Source organism: Cydia amplana, chromosome 11, assembly GCF_948474715.1.
Source record: "Cydia amplana chromosome 11, ilCydAmpl1.1, whole genome shotgun sequence".
Classification (NCBI taxonomy): Eukaryota; Metazoa; Arthropoda; class Insecta; order Lepidoptera; family Tortricidae; genus Cydia; species Cydia amplana.
In genome coordinates, this window is record NC_086079.1 from 5,769,850 (window position 1) to 5,789,126 (window position 19,277).

General features: G+C 37.3%; 1 protein-coding gene across 1 annotated transcript in view; it reads left to right on the plus strand.

Moving 5' to 3' along the window:
• Window positions 1-19,277, plus strand: part of LOC134652016 (uncharacterized) — a 285,481-nt gene that overhangs the window by 20,383 nt on the left and 245,821 nt on the right. The window contains exons 2-3 of the mRNA XM_063507169.1: window positions 10,635-10,925; window positions 11,453-12,428. Coding sequence (XP_063363239.1) covers window positions 10,810-10,925; window positions 11,453-12,428 — 1,092 coding nt within the window. The 5' untranslated portion in view covers window positions 10,635-10,809. The remainder of the gene's footprint in view (window positions 1-10,634; window positions 10,926-11,452; window positions 12,429-19,277) is intronic.

Genomic DNA, 19,277 nt, shown 5'->3' on the forward strand with positions numbered 1-19,277 from the left:
TATAAAAACAAGTAAAACGCCAAAATTAAAGATATTTAATATTTCTAGATAAAACTTATTATAAATGAGTCGTTGCGTGAAATAATATAACTTTAACCATCCAAACACCTAGGTATGTAAGATATTTTTTTTAGTAGGTAATTATTTTCCGATTTAAATTAACTTGTAATCACGCAGACGCCTGTAAAAAGGCCTTTAATTTCATTGTATTTTGAATCTTTATTGACTTTATTTGTTTTGGCAAGTTATTATTCCTAATGGTCGGCTAATTATATAATATTGGAATATTTAAGGGAAAAAGTTAGTTGAGTACTGGGTGGATTATTCGTCAGCTAAAGGTGTATGGTTAGATTACCAAGTTGGGCAGGTTTGGTATGATTAATTTTGAGAATTGCGATAAATGGCAAGGTTTAGACTTCAAAAATTCGCTTAACGTACGCTTGTACTGAATAAACAGAATGACCCTTTAACTTAAAACTTACGCACCGTAAAAATAACATACTTTTTGATTTCGTTTTCTTTTAAATTGAGTTAGGTTTCACTGTATTCACGAAGTCTATCGAGAGGAATACAGTAAAAATATTATATCCTTCGTATTTGGGTACCTTCGTTCCTCATTCATTGTAAATACCCGTAAACCACACAGAAACTGTAACTACAGCGGATGACATAGATTTTTTTTATAGTAATAAAAAATATTCGAATATTCGAAACCTGAACGGCCGAATATTCGAATATCAAAACAGGTCGAATATTCGACAAATTCGAATATTCGAATATTCGAATTGCAAGCCCTAGGTCTATTAAATAAAATGACTCAATGACACGATGGTTCGCCGTCGTCAAATCTACAGTCGCTATCAGATATATCGGAGCGGCCAAGGTGTTCAAAATATCTGAACAAGCAGTCTAACGCCTTGACAATAGAGGCGTGTTCAGATATTTGTGAGCACCTTGGCCGCCCCGATATATTTGATGGCGACTGTACGAGGCGATTCGAGTGCTCGTTGCTTCCTGTTGCTAAAATAAAACGCAAGATCAACGTTTCAGATGCAGACATTTAGCCTAATGCACTATACCATACCCTACTTGGGTAAGGTGCATTAGGCTAAATGTCTAATAAAATAAATAAGAAACATTCGTAAGTATTAACAAGTCTAACAACCCTTACCGAGATGCTTTGATAACTGTTACAGAGGCGTCAGTGTTGCTAAAGTATAAAGTGCTTCTTGCTCGTTTAGAAGCAACTTGCGATTTTCTAAGCTATCCAATATCCCGTTTTCGAAGTTAAACTTTCAACTTTATGTCGACAGGTACGTGTGAATTTAGAATTTTACACAGTTATATTTTAAAGCTTAACTTAACTTTTTAGTAACAGTTATCCTTAGAGATCGCAACCACAAAAAAAGAGGAATCTTTAATATTGAAGCCACATAATGAGAAGTCAAAATCACACCCATGCGAGGAAAATATCACTACATAGTAGATATGAGCGCCGATAGGCATTAAGCCGGCGGCGGCGCGCCGGTCAAAATTGGTCGGCGGCGGCGGCGAATCGGCGGCGTGGCCTTGAAACACCTTCGATTAATGAAAAAAACAATTCAAACGAAAATGTTACCGAAAAACATGTTTTTGCTGTAAGAAAGTTATAAAATAAATGCTTTTTTCTTTTTTCAAGGATAATTTATTGAATAATGGTACGAAAAAAGTTTTATATCGTATAAACTGTGGATAGGCGGTCTTAATCTTGGCGAGGTTCTGGCCGGAAGATCTTAGCGAGGCCCTTATCTTTTGTGCTAAGTTAAAAATTGCGGATATACTGTATCAGGGAAACGTCTTGTCGACAGTCCAAAGAAAATCGAGCTCCGTCATTAACCAATATCGACCCAACAAAACCGATTTATGTCAAAAAGTGGGGCCCAAGGCCGAGCTCCATGTAACACCGAAGACTTGATTTCGACGCCTTCCAATGCGAGGCCAGAGGATGAGCTGCAGGTAAGCATACAGCTAAGAATCGAACGCCAAGTGTGAGCTTGGCTGTCGGCCAAACGCTTGGAGCGCTGATTGCGGCGCGCTTCTGTGCGAGGCCGAGCTACAAGAGAGCAGAGCGAGGGCGAAGGCCGATAAAGACCGAAGCCATAGTGTTAAAGATCTGGAGCTTTCCTGCGGGCGCATTCGTGCGACGCCAAAGGCCGAGCTGCAATGGAGCTAAGATCAGACAAGGACCAATGTTCAAGCGTTTTAAAAGAGGCCGAAAGTTGAGCTCCAAACAGGGCAAAAAACTTACAGGTTCATATAGCGGCTTACTTCCATGCAAGCGATGCAAGGCCAAAGACTGAGCTGCGAGAGAGCAAATATTGAAATTTGACAGTGGCCAAGTTTAAATAAGACCCGATTCCGACGCCCTTCCGTGCGAAGCCAACGGCCGGACATTTGGACGTGGAAACCATTAATATCTCAAAATTAGCCCCTTTTTAAACTTTTTAAAGACGTTTAATCATGCTTGCAATGGTTAAATTCGCGGTAAATTACGGATGGTTAATAGCTGGCAAAATTAGTTATGCATTGGGTCGATAATCCAAAGATGTGGGTTCGAGTCTCACGTTAGCCAGAGTTGATCACAGGTAATTTTTTCATTGTGATGTCTAGTGTATATACAATCTATAAATTGTAATGTAGAACGTTCCACAATAAAAATGGAAGAAAATCAGTATGTTTATTACGAGTATATTGATGTTTAAATTGATATTAAATAATTTCGTTTCGCCAAGACTAGTAGCGCGGTTACTAGACAGATAAATTTGCATAACCTTCGATATTTTTGAATTATATGGGCCTAAAATACCTTTTGAATGCCTATAAACTATTCGAAGTGGCGCCGTTAAACATCTAAACTCGATTGAATATAATATTATCTGGTTCTGAAACCTCTGAAAGTAGATAGTAACTACCAAGGTCACGCCGATGCCACGCCGATAGGGCAGCGTCGGCGGCGGCGGCGCGAAAATTTCGTCAGCGGCGGCGGCGCGCCGGCGCGGCGCTCATATCTACTACATAGTATAAAACAAAGTCGCTTCCCGCTGTCTGTCTGTCCCTATGTATGCTTAGATCTTTAAAACCCCGCAACGGATTTTAATGCGGTTTTTTTTTAATAGATAGAGTGATTCAAGAGGAAGGTTTATGTATAATTTGTTAACCCGTGCGAAGCCGAGCGGATCGCTAGTTAACTATAAAACATTACAAACGTCATCTCTTAATAATCAATTCCACCAGCCAACATGAGGAAACAATTCAAAACTTGCATCAAACTACTTTGCCACTCTTGTGGACAAAATGCACCATTCCCAGTTATTGAAGAATATAGAGAGCCTTTACTTGCAAATATTAAATACGTTCCATTGTCATTACTAAGACGACCTTGTGTTGTGTCACGCTTTTATCTATTTGTCACTCACAGATCGTTTACTTTGTATTGTTCCGTTTTGCAATACAGGTTTTTGCAACTAGGAAATAAACTATACAATAAGATACTTGGCGTGATGATGTCAGCATCAAGATAATAAGTTTTTTTAAGGATTGTTAAGTCAACATATGAAAAAGTCAGATCTTTGACTACCATTTAATAAATAGTGATGACATGAGCAAGCCCTTATAATTCCTAAAACGACTTATGACAGCTATGGTGGAGTATGGTGTATATATATTGGACAGTCGATTATATATATGACTGACACTAGGAAAATGGTGGTTTCTACAGGTTCTACTTAAGTTGTTAAAAACCTTTTGAATTGAATAAGAATAAGAATAAGAATAATTTATTTATAATAAAATAGGTAGGCAATCACAAAGGTGTCCGTGAAAGAGGGTGATAAGGTGTATGCTTTTAGGGTGTGTATATGTGTGTGTGTGTGTGTGTGTGTGTGTGTGTGTGTGTGTGTGTGTGTGTGTGTGTGTGAAAGGTGTAGGAGAGCGAGTAAGGACTAGATGATGACAGACCTAAACAGAACGTATTATATTTTCCGTATCATTGTAGGATAGGGTCACAAACCATTTTTTGAGTTTAGATTTAACATTTGATAAAGTACACGTTTTTAGATCGATAATTTTGCAAACAGAGGAATGGAATACTTGTGTTAATGATATAAATAATTTTATTACAACCGAAATAGCAGATAAATTTAAAGTTATAAAACTCAACATCATAATATTCATAACGTCGAATAGACAGAGACCAAGTATTATGCCAACTCGAAATGCTCAGCTGCTCAGTTCAAAATCAACAAAGTAAAAAGATAATAAGATCAAGCTGGACAGACTGAGACAAGTGATTCCACTTAATTATGTTGATATGTTTAACATATTATAATTACATGTTAACTGTAGATAGCGAGATGAAAGTCCATTGCTGGGTCGTTCGCGTCATAGCAAATATTGACGAGGGCATTAGTGCTAGTTACGTGTGCTATTTCGAACATACCACTTTCTCGTCGTGATAAAGGCAGCGACATGGAAGAGATAAACACTGACAATATGTCACTATATTAGAGATGACGCAACTCAGGCACATTGTTTCAGATACATTTTGTTTTGCAATGTTCTTACTTATGCCGCACATGAATCCAGCCGGGCTATATAGCACATGATTGGCACGACAGTATCTCGCGGCGAGATAGACTACCCGTCCCTCTTGTATTAACATAGTTAAACAATGACAAGTAGTCTATCTCGCCGCGAGATAATGTCGCGCCAATCATGTGCTAGGGGTGCAGAGGATTTAAAATACTAGAATAACATTTTTTTCAATTTAAGTGTTATGTAAGCACTATGAAATGTGGAACAAAACCCCCTCTTGGCTGTACATTTATATCTACAACAGTTATGTTATGTAATATACAATTCCGTGTAACGCAACTTTGTCGTCTGAGCCGTCTTTACCATTTACTGGTCTCTGACAGCGAGGGTACTGAACGATACATAATGGTGATCGTGATAACCTTCTTGAGCATTTGCTACATCCTTGCAACAAAGTTGTCTCATTAATCAAATATCGGTTTACGTCAATTCCAGCAGGGATAACGTACAGCTGAATGTTATTCGTCTTATTTTTAACAGCTCAACTAGGGAAGTACAGAATACCAAGCTTACGATACGATATCATGTTGTTTATGATCATCAGTGTTCTTTTAAAAGCTCCATACAATTTAATGTCCAAGACTTAGGGCTAGTCACCTTGTTATGTCTTCTGTCAAATTAAATTATATTCCAATTTACAACCAAAAAGTACATGCCGTTTTGTCTGCCAAATAACGCTTCGTCAAAACGAAATAGCACCGCATATACAACTAATTTAAGTACTATCAATCAATATCCATCAAATCTGCCACCTGACTAATAAAACTGTATCATCACGGGACATATCGTTCATCTCAAACGGAAAGTTCCTAGTTTTTGTAAGCAAACAGTCCGAATCACATCAACATTTTATATTCTGCATATTAGCACTTGATATTTCTATTCTCCGCAAATATTGAATAGGTAACTTTTCGCCGTCTGCGAGATGAATTCATGTGAATATCTTGAAAGCGGCGGTGTGACTCGAATGCTGATTTGGTTTTATCACCAGGATTTCAAAGGGACTTGGAATTACTTGCGATAAATTCAGATCCTCTTACATGGGTGTGTCTTTTGACGTGTCGATATCGATATTCAATTTTCAATACGTTTAAGATTAACTGACAAGTCTATTAGTCTGAAGTCAAGTACCTTTAGGGTTCCGTACCAAAAAGGTTATCGTATTTTGGAATTGAAGGCGTGTCCCAGGTCGTACCTTATTCAACAAATCGTTTGCAATTGTTTTTGAACCTCCCAAGAAAATGGTCCTCTTACTATTAACTATATTAAACTTCGTTAAAGATTACGCCTATTTTAAAAGAAAGCTTACTTACCCCGGTACAAAAATGTTTGACTGACCAATCTTAAGTAACGTCGGAAAAAGAAATAAAAGATGAAATTACCGTGTCAATGTCCCAGTAAAATTATACATCGATAACGTGAACCACTTTTATTTTCTGCGCTATTAATCGCAACTTTTTTCCAGTGCGTTAGCTATGCGGATCCGTGCGTGGTTGGTGTCCGCAAAATGGAATGTTCGAAGACCTTAATACATGCTATTAGGAACTAGATTTCTCTGTCTGGTTAATCATGTTGCTTGACGCAAACTCGACGTAATCGTCCCGCGACGGGTGAATCAGAGTGCGAGAGCATGTTTTACCTTCAATAAAATTGGAACTCTGGGCACTTAATTCAATCCCATAGCGGTTTTAAAGGATAATATTTGACTTATCTTTCAAAAAATGTCGCGCTGTTCGAACGAAGTTGGACAAGTCGATTCAAATGGAAGTTTTTCACATCCGATTGTGAACTGAGAGAAAGATAACGCTCTCTCGTAACTCTGTTAATATAATATAAAGTAAGTAAGTAAGTAACCAACTTTGAAAACAATAAAACTGTGAAATAGGAAAGGAATCAAGCCAATCCAATTTCCTTTTTGTTGAACATCAATTACTGAGAATCGTCTGATCTTGTTTTCTGCGAAATGTTACTAACGAGTTACGCCACGCGGCAAAATGAGAAAGCTAATTTCTTGACTCACTGACTTTTCTGACTAGACTAAACCTACGCTTTTCTATGTCACGTCGGGGAATTGCCTGCTCTTTATGACGGGAAGTATCCCGTTGCTGGAAAATAACTTGCTGTAAATGTGGGTGTTATATATTGCTCCATGTACCTAACTATAAGTATAGAGATATCCACGCAGAGATCCAAAATGTAAACAAATGGAAACAGGGTATATAACACATAACTAAATATACAACTGGGTCCTCTGGCTGGCTTACGGTAAAGAACAAAAGCTGGTGCAAAATCCATGAGGGCTCCAATCCATCTAGAACGCAATTTCTAAATAATTATTGAAATTTTCGTCTTATATCTTTTCCGGTACAAACTTTTGATTCCTTGCCCAAAGTGCTCAAATTTCTTTTAAACAGACTCATCAATCATCATCTCCTTTAACACTTAGGTACTTCTCTAAATTAAGTAGTTTATAAAGAGAAATACGAATCAATAACCACTTTAGATTCTCTAGTCTGCACCAACAGATGATAGAGGGAAATGTTCTTTTCACTGGCTTAAAAAAATCTTACAGTAGACTCGTTGGATTGTACAATTCATTCTGACGCTTTAGTACCCGTCCATTCCAAAGATCCAAAATACTGTAACAGCATTCGAGCGAATCACGTATTTCATTACGTCTCGCCAAAATAAACCACTTTTTCAAATATCTCATATATTTTAATGACGATTCGTACGAGTCGACGCCAAAGAGATGTTTACATTTTTCGCCTGATTACAAAGGACTCAAAGGAGTAAGGTGCAAAAATGTAAACATATGGGGCATTATCTATGAAAAGGGACCTTATTGTCGATGGCGCTTACGCCGCACGGCGTCGCGTGGCCGCGTATATATATCGGAGCATCGTTAATTATGGCGTAAGCGCCATCGACAATAAGGTCCCTTTTCATCGATAACGTCACATATCCTTGGCGTCGACTGTATCTTACTTTTTAATTTATCCTGTAACGCTTCTTTTACTAGCATGGTACAAGGTAATTTCGAATCTAAATAAAATATGTTAAGGTTCTATTTAACCATATAGCTTGATCCGCCCCCGCCTGGCTTAAGAAATATTTCTGTCCCAGCAAACCGTAATTGGTATTGACATTGTGTATAATTTAATTTGTATAAAGACCGTGTAAGACGTTTTACGTTTAACTGACGACTGATATAATGTCGTTTAGATAAGTACTTTAGGTCTAGGCTATTTACGTAATAAGTAGAATAAGGATGTAGGTATATCGATGTCGGTAGATCTTTACATAAGACACTGACCTAAAAGGAACTCTGACCAAATTCCATTAGGATTATTATGAATTATAAAACACATAAATAGTTTGACGTAAATTACCTACTTACGAAAACATTTGTAGTAGATTTATAGTAGATGAAAACATTTGTTTCATATTATAAACCAAATGGGCGTTTTCTAAAATAAATATTGAAAGCCCGATGGGTTCTTTCAACTCAGAATCACTAGCATATTCAATCCTGATGATAAAAAAACTTGTCCCAAAAATTTGTATGAAAATTGTACATTCCACTACGTCATGTCCATACAAGTGAAAAATTTTCTCATAATAAAACGTGAGGGTATTACCTATTTTCTATTAAGCCGTAGGTACCCGGCTAAATGTACGTAGCACGCTGCTGACGTTTCCTCTTTGCACCGCTAGCAAAATACGCTGGATTAAAAATGCGCCAGACCTGTGGGGTCGCCGCTTTTCTCTCGTAGGCGTTGACCTAACTTTCTTATAATTTTTTTATAAATAAATATTTTCAAAAGGTATTATCCTTATAACTTTCAGATCAGGATGCCTAATTACTTAAGCTCAGTAGAATACCATTTCTAGATTTCTACATTCTTTAAAGTCTTTCGCTGAAGCGCCGGGCACATGTGAACAATAATTTTAGTATGCAAAATAAAAGCGCGGCGTTAAATTAAGATTTTTTTTTAAATTTAAAATGTTCAGTATCACATTTCGCTAGCCAGACTTAGTTTTCCTTCTTGGTTGGAAGGTCAGATGGCAGCCACTTTCATATAAATTTCCATTGAAATACACCATTACGTACGAGAGGCATTGATACTCGTATGATACAACTAACATTAAAGTGTTGAACGTCATCTAAAATGCATAATAGATGCGACATTAACATTATACTCTCATTTGTATTCGGATTTGATGGAAACAAGTTTCTTGTAATAGTCAATTTATTATTCAAATTGCTGTCTAAGCTTCGTATGTATAAGAGTAAGTTTATTATACGGTAGCAGCTGGTGCAGTGAATAACTAATGTTGCCTCTGATCTAGCTCAAAGTCTCAGCTCAACCTTTAGATGGAGCATATCTTTAGTTCACCATATGTCAATTTACTTCTGTCTACTGTGTTTTTTTTGTTGATTATTTATTAATCTTATTTGTATAAGTACTGGGCACTTGTAATACAGCACGAGAGTGTGACCGCTCAGTTCAGAATTAGACATTTGCAATCTATCCTGACATTGCTGACTGACGAAAAGTTCGAAACATAATCTACAAAGATCAGGGCACTTCCGTTAGCGTTGGAATTACCTATCCTCTGCAAGCGACTAGATTAACACCTAAACTCCCAAAAATGTACAAAACCGTATGATCTAGAACATAAAGTTGATTTTAAAAAACTATTTCGTTTGGCGTTGACTGCTTCAACTCAAGGATGGTAGTAAAGTACGATGTTGAATAACTCCAGACTTCTGTCTTTTACATTTATATGAAAATGGCTAGCATTCAGTAACATCTGTCACCTTCAATATTGAAGCGTATTGACAATTTTATGTCTTCTTTAGTAGAAAACAGTAAAAATTCAATTTTAGGTCTACCGTTTATATGCTATCACGTCTATCTATATCGTGCTTTCTGAATACAGCATACCATTTTCTCGAACCCTCGTAAGACAACAGACGTCTTAATCATCCTTTCTTCTCATAGCATCTAATAATCTCGTTACGGTTACCGGCAACATTACAATGGAACAAAGGCTTTGATGTCTCACTTATCGTAACGTTCCGCTATACGTGTGTCAATAAATTAAACATTCATTGTTCGCGCTCTGCGAGCTTACCTTCGACCTCTAAACTCACGTGAACTGTGTATGTGTGATATTGCAAACGCTTACCGTTTACGAAGTAGTCACCACATTTGTCGATGCTGGAACGGCTAAAGCCTGTCAGAAATGGTCAGGACATGGGAGAGATATAAAACTTAAAATTCCGAGCCAAGGTAGTTACTAGCAAGGGTTCGAACTTACGACCTCTGGTTTGGAAATCGCATGCCTGGCTCGGCTATAACTGGTAATACTGGTATACTCGTAACTTCGCTTTACGTAGGTACACGCATAATTCTTAGGCCTGAGACCATCTGATGACCCGCACGCTGCGTACCGTGTCACATTGTCACATTATAATTACGGTCATACAGCAACATTTCTATAGAATGCGACGCTCCAGCCAACAAGCTCGCGGAAACTTAGTAATGCTAAGCAAAAAGAGAAAATGTAATAAATTAAAGGAGACTTATGTAACTTGTTTGTAATTAAAATCCACTTCCTATAATTTCTCGTACTGGCTTTATTTAGCGACGATTGATCGTTTCCCGATATCAAGCGATTTTAATCGAAAGGGATTAAAGGAATAGTATTGATATTGTATTGTGTTCAACAAAGCTGCACTTATGATATCGATACATATATTAATGTAGGTATGTCTAAAAAGTGCTTGTGGCACTGAGCCTAATGTCATATGCATTTTTACAGGATATAGGTGACCCTGCAGAGAGAGGTCATATTTTATATCAATCAGACGAACGACATAAACGTAGAACATCGAATGCTGTTGAAACTTCGTAGCCACAGCATCCGTATAGCATAATCTTAAGACGACTTGTGTACTTTTATACATATAAGGTTTACTTTGTCTTTTCCAGGTCATCACCACGCGCGCCTTCTTCACCTACCTCCAGCCTTAGCCTGTATTGATCACTGCCAACTATTCCGCCCTACGCGCTTAATGTCGTCATGCTAGACGCGATCCATGTTAAATCTGAAGACCGAGCCAGGAAACGGGGTTGCTGGCGTACGTGACGTCACAGCACGAGCGTCATGAGTCAGCCTCAGGACGAGGCCCGAGCGGCCAGGATACAGAAGTATAAAGAAGAGAGGAGGAAGCAGCTTACGGCGAGAACTGCGACGCTCTTCTCGGAAAATGTCACGCAGAGGTGAGTTCAATATCGACCTTGCACTTACTGATATGTCAAAGGCTTATTAGTGGCGTAACATGAAAAATGACTTTGTCCAGCTGTGGACTGACACAGGCTGATGACGATGATGGTGATGATGAATATGAAAGGCCACTTTTTCTGGCCACTTCTCTCAGTCATGATTTTGTCGCTGTCTACCGCATATCTTACTAGCAAGTTGGTAGACAGGACATTGACCTTGGACTACCTGCCTTTGCCGGGCACCTCCACTTTAATTGGCCTACTTTTATGCTTACATCCATATCCAGAACCAGATCCTTCTATTATTTCAATCAGTTACTGATTGATTTGCACAGACATACATTTCACAATTATGAATGGATAAGATTTTATTTGACGTCTCTCGTACACATGTTCACAGCACAATTTATGTCTATTCTGAGTTTTTCTCCCAGAAGCAAGCAATAAATGATAATTTATTTTAGCCAATAATGCTATTTTCTAAATCTAAATGAACCTAACATTCGATATTACTTTGTTTTCAGGCGCCCGAGAAGAGCGGAACGGACGCCTTTGGACGAAGCGACTGCTAATCTTAAATCCTCTTCAGAATTAAACCTCAACTCCATTTCTACTTCAGTGCCTATCAGAACTACGCGTACCTCACGCTTAAGAGCTGCCGCCGCCAACCATTCTGATTCCTCGCCGTCTCCGAGAAAATCCACCAGAAGTTCTTCCGTTCAATCTCTTCTAGAAGATAATAAAAACAAATCGCCCAAGAGCTCGAAAATAATAGACAGAGATAAAACTAAGTCCACTCCCAACAAAAGGACTAGTAATCAGAAGGAAAATCAGAAAGCCATTCCTGACACATGCCTTTCTGATAAGGAAATTGGTGCTATTAGATCGAAACCTAAACATTCCAGTAAAAATATTTTAGAAAAAGACAAACTTAATTTATTAGTCAGTAGTCCTAAAGAAAAGAATGTTGACGAAAACAGCTGTTTGAAGTTAGAAAAGACTCAGTTTGAAATTGAAAACATTGAATCTAAAGATAGTGATGAAAACGAAACAACTGGCTTACATGTCAGCGGAGAGGACATTTTGAATGAAGTTTTACTTAATAAAAGCATTTCTCCTAGTTTGGAAAAGGAAAAATTTGAACATTTATTTAATACATGTGTCGTAGAAGAGGACAAAGTTCAGACGAAACAGCTGAATAACAACGATAATTATTTGGATAATAATTTAACCAATGTGCTCAATAATAGTCACAAAAGTTACATTCCTATTATGAAAGAACCTGCGATTAAGAAGTTAGACGTTATTGTGAAACTAGAAGATAGTGTAGTAGTGCCAATGGTTAAGGATTTGGAAGTGGGGGGTTTGCTGGGGGCTGTGTGTGTTCGTAAAGTTGAACGGTTCAGTGAATTGCTCAGTAATCTTTGTTCCCCTTGTGATGCCGACGTTTTATTTGAAGACATCTTAGTTGAAAACGGGATTGATTCTGGCGGTGAATCGGTAAGTAAATAATCCTGGGCTCCCAGTATTTTTATTTATTTTTTCTACTCCAGCACTTAAATGTGTCAATTAAATGACTGACAGTGATATCTAAAGCAATGTCATTTGAATGCTTTGTCTATAGGCTCATAAGATGACTGCTAGCAGTCATCTTATGAGTATAATACAACTGCTTTATTTTTTTTAAAGATACAAGTTCCGATCATCTTGATTGAAAGAGGTATGTTTTCATTTACAATAATAACTCTTTTTTTTTTTAAATAATAACTCATTTTTTTTTTAAATAATAACTCTTTTTTTTTAATAATAACTCTTTTTTTTAATAATAACTCTTTTTTTTTAATAATAACTCTTGTTTTTAATAATAACTCTCTTTTTTTTTTTTTTTTTTTTTTTTTTTTTTTTTTTTTTTTTTTTTTTTGCTGCAGCTGTCATAGAAAAAGTAATGTATGCAACAGCTCATAATTGGTTCTTAAAATTCTCGGGTCTTTTTTTACAAAACTCGACTTTTTTTTTTTTTTTTTGCTGCAGCTGTCATAGAAAAAGTAATGTATGCAACAGCTCATAATTGGTTCTTAAAATTCTCGGGTCTTTTTTTTACAAAACTCGACTACGTCTCGTTTTGTAACTTCGACCCTTGAATTTTAAGAACCCTTATTATATCACTGTTGCATAAACTACTATAAGGTTTACCAACAGATACAACACTGAAGAAATGACAAGCTAAAATGCCAAAAAACATGATTAATTTGTGTTTAAAGGTATTTGTCAACTGCGTTTAAGAGTGACTTCTTGCAGCAATACTGCACCATAGAGTTCGTTGCTCACACTCCTTTGTTTTGTGTGCTAGCTTAAGTTAGGTCCCCACTGAAAATCAGCGTTGCGACTTACCGAAGCATTACGCTGAGTCCCCTTTTTAACGTCTATCTCTTCTATGTACTTTATGTAATTAACTGGTTTGGTTTGACGTAAATGTGTTTTCTTTCTTTCTTTCAAAGGGGTTTTGTCTCTGCACACGACTTTCGATCCAGAATTTTGCTTTTATCGTGATGGTGTCATTGAGAGAAGTTGTCGATGTCGATTATAATTTGCAAATAATTATCCTTTTCATTCGCTACTGTATTTGAGTAGCCGAATTATTAATAATGTAAAAATATGGCGGAAGGTGAAACTACTTAAGCAAATTAGGCCCATACCTACATTGCGGATATTTTATGCACCACCGGTTGACTCCATAAGCAGCCTGAATACGTGACCTGGGTTGCGCTATATTTTCTGATTGTGTTAGCCCTAGGGTACTTATGTTAATGTATCCATTTTTCCCTTGATAGTTATTCTTTTGATGATACACTGCCATTTGTGCAAAGAGGCCACGGAGGGTAAAAAATATTCAGACATAGTAAATGTTGTAGCAATTTCGGTCACAGAATAAATAATAGTACTAGGTACAGAAGATTCACTCCCTAAAAAAGCGCGAGCAGGCGTCCGTTCCGTAGCGGTGCGCGGCAACTATTATACATATAGACACCAAAATTGGTGTGGGCGGCATGTCCTTGTAGGTATAATATACTTGTAGCGACGCGACGAAATCGCGGAGTGAGCCACGCGTGTTTCGGTGCAGGGTTAGTTGAATTAAAACACTTGCAAAAACTATTCCTTGAGTGATGACAATGCTCAGGCAACGTAATATGAGTCTTACGTTATAAGGATTTAGTACCCTAAGGGTATTTAACTTCCGAATTCTTATTCTCTTACTTCCGATATTCGTTTGTCCGTCCGTAGATCATCGGGCTGTATCTCCAGAACTGTGAAATGTAAGCAGTCGAATTTTTTTACAATAAAACAATATTAAAGCAACGTGATTTAATGTACTTAAACGTCAATTGTGTAATGGTTATGGCACCATTGAAGACAAGACAAAAAAAGTTGGTAAACAAAAATGTTTACTTTTTTGTATACCAACAATTATCATTAATTCCTAACACTATAAGATTAGTTCTTGTACTATGGTTCTATGCTCTTAAAAATATATAATATAATTCTTTATTCAGATTGTACGCATTTAATTGCTCCCAACAACAATATCTTTTAAATATTGTATTTGTTATCAATAACTATCATGTTTGTAGAAGGAACATCACAGTAAATAAATATAGCTTTATTAGCTATTTATTATTGCCAATAAAGTCTTATTGGCTTTAATAAAGATATTAGAGACGCAGCAGGGGCTTATTGCTTTAATTTCGCCGTAAAATCTTGAGGGTGAAGATACGAGGGGTGTTCAAAATATTCTCGGTATGAGAATGAAAACAAACAAGTACGAAAAGTTTGATATTTTTATTTTTCAATATACTCCCCCCCTATGTTCATACACTTAAAAGATCGATCAATTATTTTTTTTAATCCCTCGTAAAAATATTTTTTATCTTTCGTGTAAAAATGCTCCTCCACTGCCGCCTTCAATGCTTCATCGTCAGAAAATTTATTTCCACGCAGATCCTTTTTAAGATTGGGGAGCAAAAAGAAGTCGCTGGGGGCTAAGTCCGGACTATACGGTGGGTGAGTAACAGTTTTAAACCCACATTCAACAATAGCTGCCTTGGCAATATGAGCAGTATGGACGGGGGCGTTGTCATGCAGAAGCAGAATACCTTTGGTTAACTTTCCTCGCCTCTTTTCTTTAATTACATCCTTTAATTGACGTAGAATGTTAGCGTAGTACTGTCCTGTGATACACCTTTTTCTTTATAATCGATTAGTAATACTCCTTCACAATCCCAAAATATCGTGGCCATGACCTTGCCAGCTGAAGGGATGACCTTGAACTTCTTGGGATGAGCTGAACCCTTAATGTGCCACTGCATGGACTCTTGTTTACTCTCTGGGTCATAATGATGAACCCAGGTTTCATCTCCAGTAACTATTTTTTGCAGCACCTCATCAGGATTTTCACCGCACAGGTCAATAAAATCGGAACAACAAGCTACACGCATGTCTTTTTGAAGCCGAGTCAGCATTCGCGGAACCCATCTTGCACTTACTTTTGACATATTAAGATGGTCATGTATAATATCATGTACGGTACCAATAGAGAGATTGGTTACTTGTGCTATAGATTTTACCTTCACTCGACCATCTTCCAATATAAGTTTTTCCACTTTATCAATATTTTCTTGTGAAGTAGCTACTACAGGCCGGCCAGGTCTAGGGTCATCTTCAATACTCTCCCTTCCGCGTTTAAACTCGCTTGACCACTTTTGAATGGTAGATAAAGAAGGAGCAGACTCACGGTAAACACAATCCATTTCCTCTTTTATGGTTTTTTGATTTTTACCCTGTTTTGTCAAGAATTTTATCACGCATCGATGTTCTAATTTAGTTAACATTGTCAATTCGCACATGATGTTCATGTTTGTTCAGCAATTGCAGAAAAACAAAAGACTATCTCGGTTCGAATTATACTTTTTTTTAATGTCAATGAATAAACCTTAGCGGCCAGTAACGAAAGAAATTTTAGAAGAGGTCGTAAGATATCAATACCGAGAATATTTTGAACGCCCCTCGTAACATTCTACTTTACTCTCTAATTCGACTAAACATTTTGGCATATGGAAATTGATGAAGCTCTACCTTTTGTAGGATTACAGTAAACGGTAAATAAAGGGAGTAATTCAAAATTGTCGCTTATATTGAATCATTACACGTTTTAATCAAGAGCAAAAGCCACGAAATATTCACACGGAAACAAGACTATTATTTGCAAGAACCATAATCTTCTACCGTATCGACGCGGCATATCCATTGTTCCTTTCTAATTCCCTGACTTTACGCCCATCTTCATTTGCCCATTCATTAGTTTGTGACAAAGATGTCTGCTTATTACATAAAAACGGCCACACAACATCACGGACATTCGCAACATCTTGCAATTTTTTTCGATTATTTTGAAAGCAACACTTTTGAGGGTCAGATAATCTTTGTGCTGTATCAGTCTATCCAATTAGACCAGAACAGAGAACTTTTGGATGTAACTAGGTCAAGAGTACACAACTATGGAGAATTGGAGATACCTTGGTATTTTATAGATCAGTCGCTTTGATTTAGGGGTTTCAGGAAGGCATATTTCGTAGTCAGGCATAATTTTTTCCGAAAACATGGCTGGTTACGTCTAATTTTCGATCAACGCCCCGTCAACCGAATATTCTGCTTTCAAGGGTCTATTTGAAATCATATTTAACTAATTAACTACATCCAACATAGTGGTTTTCTTGAGATGTAAAATTAGATACTTATCAAATTTTTCTAAAGGTAAAATGTCCCTACTAAATGTTGGAAGTTAAGGACATGTACATTTGTAATTTTGTATCTACGAATGTACATGTTTTTGCACACGATACCTTAGATAGACGGCTAGACTAAACAGCACTGTATCTAAGTCTTGTAAGACTTGTTGTACAACTTACCGGATGTAATAGGGTCAAGAGTTCTACGAATAAGGAGATGTCGTGATATTGTATGTAAAACATCGGGCGCTTCAATTTCATACCACTTACGGTGGCAATGCTGGCAATGCTTACATGGCATGGCATTGTTTCGACCTATTTCGTTTTGTCATCACGAATGATTTATGGTTTGAATGGGTCTTTTATGAATAAGGGTACTTTTACATACACGATTTTAGAAATTTTGTTAGTCCTTGCTCTTACTTATATTTTTTCTTTAAGAATTTTTTTACGATTTAAAATTACAGGGCAGTGCGATGTTCGGCCGAAGCGTACATTATTAGATGCCAAAGGAATTTGAGCTAGTATTATATTACTCAAGCTTCTGCCCGCACTTCGTCTGCGTGGCATAATAGAATTTCCCCTATAGTGCAAGCTAAGATTGCTGTCACTTTCGTAAAAAATAGTTCCATACCTTAAATTTGGCTTACCATGTGAACCCCGAGCTCCTTCAGGATGCATTGTCCCATTGCTGGGCAAAGATCTCCCGTTTCTTCCGCCACTCATCACGGTTTGGTGCATGCCAGTCGCTGCAATATGCGCCGATGTCGTCCCGTCATATTTGTACTGCTTCTGCCCCGCAAAAAGTAGTTGCAATGAAAAACTACAAATGCTTCTGAGCGTGAGTACTTCACAAGCAACACATTAAACTGACCAATAATAAAGTTTATCTCGTTGAAATAAGGTTTACGAACGGTAATTTAGCTGTGTCGACTCTAATATAGCTCCATTAGTAAAGTCACTAGTAATTAATTAACGAGCAACGCCAACAAGTAAATTGGTCAATCAGTACCTGTACCAAATGGTAATGGCTTCCGCACATGTCCGAAACTTGCATCAATCAACATCGATCAACTGTGTATAAGCTGTCATGTTGCGATGAAGGATGTGCTTGTGCATGTTACATTGGTTAGTTGTACAACGGTGTGATGAAAAACGTTCAAAGGCTGTCCACTATATTGGGATGCAGTTTTCGCATACTCTAGTAAATGTAGTAGCAAAAAAAGTATCTCCAAACACTCGTGCGAGATTGGGATTAAGAGATCTACCAAAGGTCTATTCCTTTCTAAAAGTCTAGTCTTCCCAAAATATCCTTTATTACGCAGGAATAGAGTCTACCTTTGTTACTATCATCAGCCTAAGAAAGACAAGGTTGGCTAGATGTAAAATATAAAAAGTGATACTTTATGCTATTGGTGTTCTGACTATTAGCATTATCTTATTTTTGCGTCAACTAATCTTTTAGAATGTTTTTTCTATTGCACAACATTTCAGTTAAAATTCTCGCGTGTGGCATTTAGCTAATTAATTACATATCAGTCAGCTAATAAGCTGTACATATAGTTTTTATAACACGTAAATTCTTGCTTTATATAACTTCGCTTGGTTTCTAAATTCTTTGCCTGAGTAGAAAAGTACGTTGCATAGATTTTACATTAAGCGCTTTATCATATAATTATAATTACCCACAGTTCGCGCCGGCCTAATATACAATCTTTTCTAATTGCTTCTCAAAAACTACATTATGTACTTACTACTTCCTCGAGCCTCAAACTGTCTTCATACCAAATTTCATCTAAATCGGTTTAAGCGTGAAGAGGTCACACAGACAAATACTTTCGCATTTATAATTTTAGTACGGATGGAAGCCATGGTCATATATTTACTGACACTTGTCAAGTCACCCATCTTTAATGCGGTAATACTTAAAAAACCGCGTTCTTGACCCCTATGACTGCAAAAAGCCGTATCTCGTCCTCGCCAACGGGGTATTATTACGTCCATTGTCAACATTAGCATATGCCGCCTACCTTGATTCTGAAACCTTCAGTAAACATATTGAGAACTCTGTATTAAACGAAAATATTTTCCTTAAGCAGACCTTTACATGTTATTTTTAATTTAAGACCTCCCAGCAGCTAAAGGTTTTGCTGGCAACCCTGAATCCTCAAAGCGTTACTTATTTGGGATACTCAACAACTTTTTTGGCGGAGGTGCAACTGCTATGCTGCCTAGTTGAATAACACAGTATCTTATTGAAGCTTCATACAGGTAACTTACCTTTTAGACATGGTCGGGTGTACGGAGGTATCGATAAGTACGGTCAAGTTCGACAATTTTGGTAGCGGCCAGTATTAATCGGTTGCATTGTATTTGACTTGCCGCTGGCCTCGTTTCCACATCGTCTGGTCTTCGTATTTGGGCATGATCGTCGCAAACTCGATCCTTTTTATCTGATGAATAAAGCGATAAAGCTCACCGCGAATTGCTTACCGAGTCAACTGCTCAATATAACTCGTTATCTGAAGGTCTACCGCGAAAAACGGAAATCGAATTTCGTTATCTG